The 8,493-nt window shown below is 40.4% G+C and overlaps 1 protein-coding gene across 1 annotated transcript in view; it reads left to right on the forward strand.

Annotated features, from left to right (window-relative positions):
• Window positions 1-8,217, forward strand: part of LOC101991528 (cytochrome c oxidase subunit 5A, mitochondrial) — an 11,033-nt gene extending 2,816 nt beyond the window's left edge. Inside the window, exons 2-5 of the mRNA XM_005369451.1 lie at window positions 5,142-5,258; window positions 6,618-6,739; window positions 7,401-7,524; window positions 8,073-8,217. Of these exons, the coding sequence (XP_005369508.1) occupies window positions 5,142-5,258; window positions 6,618-6,739; window positions 7,401-7,514 (353 nt within the window). The 3' untranslated portion in view covers window positions 7,515-7,524; window positions 8,073-8,217. The remainder of the gene's footprint in view (window positions 1-5,141; window positions 5,259-6,617; window positions 6,740-7,400; window positions 7,525-8,072) is intronic.
• The last annotated feature ends 276 nt before the right edge of the window (window positions 8,218-8,493 follow it).

Raw genomic sequence — 8,493 nt, forward strand, 5'->3', positions numbered from 1 at the left:
AACTAGCTCTGTAGACCAGGCTGGTCTCGAACTCACAGAGATCCGCCTGCCTCTGCCTCCCAAGTGCTGGGATTAAAGGCGTGCGCCACCACCGCCCGTCTCTGAGGCTTTCTATTGGTGTATAATTCAGAAGCCAAAGGCTTCATTTTAGATGATTGTACCATATATATGATATACCAAATACTGCCACAAGAGGGCAGTATTGGTTGAAAATGGTGTCTATTCCTTTTTAGCTGTGTGACCTTGTACATACTAATTGACCTTAAACTTTAGTTGTCTTTTGGCAGTTGAGACAATGTTTTGGGTGCTGCACAGCTTTAATCCCAGGACTGGGGAGCCAGAGGAAGGTGGACCTCTGAGTTTAAGGCCAGCTTAGTCTACAGAGCCAGTTCCAGGACAGCCATGACTACTACACAGAGAAAGCCTGTCTTCAAACAAACAAACAAAAATATAATGTTTTGGTATCTATCTGTGAGGTTTAAATTAGATAATGCAGCTCTTGACGCCTTGACTGGCACACAGGCTTGATATGGTTATGCCAAGTATAGTCTACTCGTCCTATATTTGGTTCGTGATTGACAGAAATGTGCAAAGCATATCTGGTTTGTTGTGATTCTCTTCATTTTAAGGTTGAGATTTGTTATAGGTATGAGATCATACGTTTTATACTGAAAGTCGAAAAGAAGCTGGGTAGCCGGTGGTGATGGTGCACACTCCCTTAGTTCAAGTACTCAGGAGGCAGAGGCAGGCTATTCTCTGCGTTCCAGGCCAACCTGATCTACAGAGAGTTCCAGAACAACTAGGGCTACGCAGAAAAACACTGTCAAAAAAAAGAAGAACCTGGACATGGTGACTTAGAGCTAGGGAGGCTGAGGCAGGAGGATCATTAAGAGTTACAGACCAGTCTGGGATAGAGTTGGGACCCCATCTCCATAAAATAAATTGAAGAAGGGTGTGTGGGAGTCCCTGATTGGTTGGTGTTGGGATGTGTTCTTTTTTTTTTTTTTTTTAAGATTTTATTTATGTATGCAGCGTTCTGTCTGCATGTACACCTGCAGGTCAGAAGAGGGCACCAGATCTCATAGATGGTTGTGAGCCACCATGTGGTTGCTGGGTCTTGAACTCAGGACCTCTGAAAGAGCAAGCAATGCTTTTAACCTCTGAGCCATCTCTCCAGCCCCGGGATACATTCCTTATAGCAGTGGTTCTCAACCTTCCTATTGCTGTGACCTTTAATACAGCTCATGTTCTTTTTTTTTTTGTTTTTGTTTTTGTTTTTGTTTTTCGAGACAGGGTTTCTCTGTGGTTTTGGAGCCTGTCCTGGAACTAGCTCTTGTAGACTAGGCTGGTCTCGAACTCACAGAGATCCGCCTGCCTCTGCCTCCCGAGTGCTGGGATTAAAGGCGTGCGCCACCACCACCCGGCTACAGCTCATGTTCTGGTGACCCCAACAATTAAATTGTTTAGTTTCTACTTCATAACTATAATTTTGCTTCTGATATGAATTGTAATGTAAATGTCTGATATGCAGAATATCTGATATTTAACCTCCAGGTTGAGAGCCACTGTTCTATAAGGTCTTAAACTTTCTGATAGGAATAATCTCCCTCCTTAGTCAGTTTGCTCCAGGGTCCTCTACCTTTTGAGAGTGGGATTACAGTTAGGACAGCATGTCCACCCAGTGTTTTATGTGGGTCTGGGATCCAAACATACTGGGCCATTTTTCAAGCCCTGTTTTTCTTTTTCTTTTTTTTTTTTTTTTTTTTTAATTTAGAGGCAGGGTCTCTTGTAGCTCAGGCTGGCCTTGAATCTAAGGATAACCTTAAACTCCTGATACTCCTTCCCCCACCTCCTAAGTCAGTGTTTTAAGTCAAACTCTAGTCAGCCCTAGAAATTATGATATCCTGGCTCCTACATTCTTACCCTGGAAGGGTGGGGGTTTTTCTTTTTTCCTCTTGACAAAGTGCTGGACTGAAGCAGCACTTCGTATTCTTTGCAGGTGCTTAACCCTTAAGCCCTTGAGGTCTTGAGCTTTGCACTAAGTAACCCTGCTGTCAGTTTGTTAATGTGCCCTGTGTATCATTTCCTTCTGTCCCTCATTCCTAGAATTACCACTACCAAAAGGGACTGTTCTTGGGGCCTTCTTGTCTGTTTAATTTTTAAGCAGAAAGCCATCTGATTGGACTAAATTTGAACACAAAGGATTAAAGAGCCCTTTATTGGATTTTATCTTTCTAATATATAGTGTTGGGTTTTTCTAAACTTGTAGAACTGAATGCCAAAAGCAGTGTTAGAAATATTTTTTTGGGCAGCTGGGTGGAAGGAGACTCCTATAGTCTAGGTAGCAGAACATGACAGTAAATTTCTGATCAGCTTCTGCCTCTCAGGTGCCGGGTTATAAGTTTGAGTTACTACGCCCCACCTGCTCGATGTTGGAGATTGAACCCCAGGGCTTTCTGCATTTTAGGTAAGCATATAACCAACTGAGCTACCAGCCTAGAGTAGATTTCTTTTTTAAACATTCTTATTTTCACACTTCTCTTTTCCTCCTCTGATGGCCTTTAGGTTGTATCAAAGCACTGAATAATTACCAGAAATTTGTATTACCAGCCAGCATGGTAGTGCATGCCTGTAATTGGAGGTAGAGGCAGGAAAACCAAAAGTTCAGGGTCATTCTTGTCTACATAGCAAGTTTCAAGCCAACTTAGGCCACATAAGACCCTGTCTCAAAATGTACATATGTGCATGTGCTAACACCACGCAGAACCCACTTAGGCAAAGAGAATGTGTTTGGGATGCTGGTGCTGGGGTGGAGGGGGGGTGCCTGTATAATTTCTCTAAAAACAAAGTGTTAGCTATGTGTGCAAGAAAGAGCTGGACCTGATCTAATTCCAGCTTTTGAGAGGCTGAAGCAAGAGGATGGAACTTTCAGATTAGCCTTCAATATGTAGGGAAATGCTCTCTCAAGAGAAAAATAAAACCTATCTCTCAATATATATATATATAAATAAAACATTACCTTACTTGTGGGAGGAGTGTCTAAGGACAGGTCCTTAGCTAATAGAATAGGTTCTACCCATTACTAAGTTTAGAACAATTTAAACTTTGTGGGATAGTCTGGTTGTGTGTATACCCAGTGTTTGGTTTTGGTTTTATCTTACTGTTTTTGAGACAGGGTCTTTCTTATAACCTTGGTGGGTCTGGAACTCAAGGGGGCCTACCTTGCCTCGTCCTCCTGAGTAGTGGGATTAAAGTGCCACCATGCTTGGCTCAAGTGATTGTTTTATAAGGGTTTATTCTGTTTTCTGAGATTTGATTTTACTCTGTAATCTAGGCTGGCCTCAACTTCCAAAGTGTTAGTATTACAGACGTGAGTCACTATACCCAGCATGGCCCCCCCCCTTCATGTAACAGTTTGTAATTTGGATTCTAGGAAGGCATAATCAAATCTTTGAAGGGCATGACCACCTTGGCTTGAATTTACAGTTGCTGGTTGTCTGTTTTTATAGTTAGAAAACAAAGCTAGCACTCATATCCACACCTAGAAGTAAACAAAAGAAATTGGCTACCATGAAGTGCTTTTCTAGGTTGAAGGTAAACCTAACAGTTGACCCAGAGTTAAAAAACTAGTCAGGCAAGGCCCTGGGATCTAACCACTGGGGAATAGAGGAATCAAACCAAAAAAAAAACTTTAGGAGGTTGTACATATACTTGGATTTTTCTTTAGTAAATATTTAAGAGGAAAATTACTAGATTATATTGTTTTTTATAATTTATTTTTTATTTTTATTTATTATGTAATTAGTGGTCTGCATGCATGCATGCCAGAAAAGGGAACCAGATCTCATCACAGGTGGATGTGAGCCACCATGTGATTGCTGGGAATTGAACTCAGGACCCCTGGAAGAACAGTGCTCCTAACCTCTGAGCCATCTCTCCAGCCCCTATAATTTATTTATTACTTTTTAATGTACATTGGTGCCTTGCCTGCGTGTATGTCTGTGCAAGGGTGTCAGATCTTGGAGTTTGAGACACTTGTTAGCTTCCATGTGAGTGCTGGGAATTGAACCTGGGTCCCTTGGAAGAACAGTCAGTGCTTTTAACTGCTGAGCCATCTCTCCACCCCTGTAGCTATGCTTTAATTTGATAAGAAATCACTAAGCAGTCTTTGAGAGTGGTTATACCATTTTATTCTTCCGCTTTAAGTAAGGATAACTTTAGTTTTTGAAAAGGTAGCTTAGAACTTCCAGGTAATCATGAGATAGAGGGTTATAAAATGTGGTGTATAAAATGTAGTAGTCTTCCAAAATACTGAATATATGTGTAGTTTTGATTAAATGTTTAGATGTCAGCTACATTTAGGTTTAGAGACCTTTTTCCTTGTCAAAGAAGTTAAAACATATCTATGTCCAGCCATTTATACATGTGTTCAAATTTGTTTGGGACCAGGATTGTGCAGAAAATTTGTCTGGAGATTGGGTCTTGGGCTGTGTGATCTTCTGGGACTAATAACAGATATTTTGCTCAAGATGCGAGTCCTTTCATTTGATCTCACAGTCCTAAAATGGCTATTATACATTTTGTTTGTTTCTCTCCTTTTCTATCAGTTATATTTTTTATTTTTATTTTTTCAGTTATCATATTAAGGCTGTAATAAGAGCTGAAGAAATGACTCATTGGTTAAGAGCACTTAACTGCTCTACCACAGCACTACCGGAATTCAGTTCCCAGCACTATCAGAAGGCTCACAATGTAACTCCAGCTCCATGGCATCCAATAGCTCTGGCTCCTCAGGGTGCCTGCATTCATGTGAATATACCCACACACGGACAGTTTTACTTTTGTTAGTACTTAAATTTTGTTTTTCTTGCTTCTTAAGACTCTGTAGCCCAGGCTATGCCTAGAATTCACTGTAGGGCAGGCTAGCCTTGAAATTAGCCTAGGCCACATAGCAAGGTCTGCCTCAAAAATAAAAAGACAACTTAATGCATTAGACAATATATGTTAAGCATTCTTTATATATTTTGTCCTCTTGTTCTCTACTCTTTCTTCTGCCAGCTTCTATATTAAGGACATGACACAGCATTTACATTTCAAAATAGTCTTATTGCTATTGAAGTCATTGCTCTTTTCCTTTGTAGCTGTCCAGTCCATTCGCTGCTATTCTCATGGATCACATGAGACAGATGAGGAGTTTGATGCTCGCTGGGTGACATACTTCAACAAGCCAGACATCGATGCCTGGGAATTGCGTAAAGGTAATTGGAATATAGACATATCTGTCTGTTAGGGTGTGTAAATAGGAACTATTTTCACTACTTTATTGAAAGCAACTAGTTTGAAACTCTGCACTGGAGGGTGTTTAATAGCATCTTTGACCTCTACCTGTATTTGACCTGTATTTGTGATAAATACATCACAATTACAAAAACCAAAACCATCTCCAGATATTGCCCAGTGTCGAAATTACCTACATGACAAACCACCCTCACTGAAAATGACTGCTGCAGATACAGGCTAGCTGAGTTACTAGTTCTGTGTCTTCAGCTAATGTACATGAGCAGTCATTTGATCCCCACCCCGTCTGATGTTTTTGTTAGTGGTTTGTTTGTTTGGGTTTTTTTGTTTTTTTGTTTTGTTTTGTTTTTCGAGACAGGGTTTTTCTGTGGCTTTGGAGCCTGTTCTGGAACTAGCTCTGTAGACCAGGCTGGTCTCGAACTCACAGAGATCTGCCTGCCTCTGCCTCCCGAGTGCTGGGATTAAAGGCATGCGCCACCGTCGCCCAGCTGGTTTTTGTTAGTTTTAAGTTATGAGTTGCAGATTTTTTTTAAAGCAGAAATAAATTATTATTATTATTATTATTATACATACATAATTAGTATTATGTATATATCAGCCATTAGTTGTCCGTGTACTAACTATGTAAGTCATCTCAGACTTATATATAACTTATATAACCATGCAAGCATGGTTGTTACTTGCTTGTATTTTTTTCTTCAAATTTTACAATAATAAAAGCAAGAAACCCAAGTGCTTTTAACCTCTCTGCTGGAATGTAATGGCTCCATCTTGATGCCGCTGGGGAGGTTCTTACTGAATAACCTATGAAAAACAGCAGTTCTGTATTCTCATCAAGTCTTCAATTTTCATGACGTGCCGTTTTGTGCAGACACAAAAGTAATCATGCCCTGTCATTTTCTGGTTGAATGTTTTTTGAGTCTTTACACTAATGTTTTTCTATAATGTCTTAATGCCTGATTTGGGTCGCATTATCTCTCTTTAGGTATTCTAGTGATTTTTAGATGATTTAAAAATCCCTATTGTATTCACACTTAAGCATGTAAATTGACGACCTCTAAGGTGTTTCCTTTAATCTTAATACTGTTGCATAATTCTGCTAATTCTTTGTAGAAGATTCACAGTGTTCTTACTAGTTTGTTACAGGTAGAATCCCATTTTATAGATAAAAGAACAGTGATCCAAACTAATGAGGTCACATGTTCATGGTTCAGTAAGAATATAGAGGGCTATGCCATGGAAAGTAGATAGATAACTAAATTTTAGTGTTAAGAAGGATATTTCAGGTTAATGTGACTCTTCTTTTTTTAACTTAACAGGGATGAACACACTTGTTGGTTATGATTTGGTTCCTGAGCCCAAAATCATTGATGCTGCTTTGCGTGCATGTAGACGGTTAAATGATTTTGCTAGTGCTGTTCGCATCTTGGAGGTTGTTAAGGTCAGTAAGAGAATGATGCTAAAGTTGTTCCAGGAGTAGTTGGGTCATATCACTTATCAGAATTAGCCTTGCACATAATGTCCTCTGAGTACAATTCTCCACGAAAGGACATATTCTGTAAGAAAGTTTAAGGAGCTGGGTGTGGTGGTGATTCCAGCACTCTTGAGTTCGAGACCAGCCTGGTATATAGAGCTAGTTCCGGACAGCCAGGACTACACAAAGAAATCCTGTCTTGGGGGAGAGGGGTTTAAGGTTTGTAAGGGGAAAGTGACAATAACATTATGCATAATGAGTAAGATAATTGAGGGTTCTGTAAGCTATCAGTCATTCAGCACTGGTAGTTAATTCAGTTAGGCCTTTAAATTGCAAGCAAATTTTAAAACTTTCCTTGTGTTAATTTTTCTGATGCCTGATGGGCATGTTTAATTACCTTTTCTTCTGTCATCACCACCTTGAACTTCTGATCCTCCTGCCTCTAGTTCTTAAGTGCTAAGATTACAGGAGTAAACACCTGGTTTTGTGGTTTGGGGACCAAACTGGAAGGCTTCAGTAGAATGCTTAGTGGGCATTTTACCAACTGACTATAACCCCAGCCCTGCCAATGTGATTAAAAGCTTCCCTAGTCTCATTTGTTAATAGAGATTGTTCTTACTGCCAACAGGACAAAGCAGGACCTCATAAGGAAATCTATCCCTATGTCATCCAGGAACTTAGACCAACTTTAAATGAACTGGGAATTTCCACTCCAGAGGAACTGGGCCTCGACAAAGTGTAAACTCCCGTCTGTAAGTAGTGTGTCCCTGACCAAGTCAGAAGAGGCAGTTCAGAGAGAGAGAGTGGTGGGTTGATGACAGCACTGCCCTGCTATGTTTATTTGTTTATTCATATGTGTGGGGAAGGGAAGCATGCTTGTGCCAGAGCAACTGTGGAATCTAGAGGACAGTTTATAGGAGTCAATTTTCCCCCACCACATGGATCCTGGGGATTCATCTCAAGTTGTCAGGCTCAGCAGCAAATGCCTTTACCTGCTGAGCCATCTTGAACAACCCCCAGATTACTATCCCTTAGTTCACATTGATCTGAGTTCTAGGATTACCTGGTTTTAAGCACTTTTCTAATCAAAAAGGAAAGCTAAGTACCAGTGGTAAAATTATGAAGAGGCTGCAGAGCTAGTCCCTGTAAGTTGACTAGGACTGTATCAAAAGCAGAAAGTGCCTCAGTGGTGAACTCCTGGGATTGTAGTAACAAAAGTGATTTTAGGTAAGATACCTTCCTCTCAGCACTTTGTTTGCTAATTCTTTGGATTTTTGTTTTTGTTTTTTTATCTCTACAGATGGGCTTCCCAAGGACTCACTGCTATTGCTACTTGATTAAAACAGTTGCCTGGAAATGTTTTATTTGAACAAATTTTCCTTTGAGTATCAAACCATGTAATAGTAACTTGGACTTTAATAAAGGGAAATGAGTTTGAACTGAAATTAGGTATTGTGCCATTTTTTGCATTGAGAAGTAGAGGCTGAACTGGGCATGGTGTCTCACACCATTAGTCCCAGCATTCAGGAGGCAGAGGATTTCTGGGTTTGTGGACAGCCAGGGAGCCAGAGAAAACCCCATCTCAAAACCAAAGTCATCAAGGTAGTCTGGAGGATGTGCTGTGTAGCAGCCAGCCCTTCTAAGTGCCTGTGCATTCCCTGCCTGCTCAAGCAGCTCTGTTAGCTTAGACATTAGTATTTGTGTTTGCTGTGGTTGGTTTG

This window comes from Microtus ochrogaster, unplaced genomic scaffold (assembly GCF_000317375.1).
Source record: "Microtus ochrogaster isolate Prairie Vole_2 unplaced genomic scaffold, MicOch1.0 UNK49, whole genome shotgun sequence".
Classification (NCBI taxonomy): Eukaryota; Metazoa; Chordata; class Mammalia; order Rodentia; family Cricetidae; genus Microtus; species Microtus ochrogaster.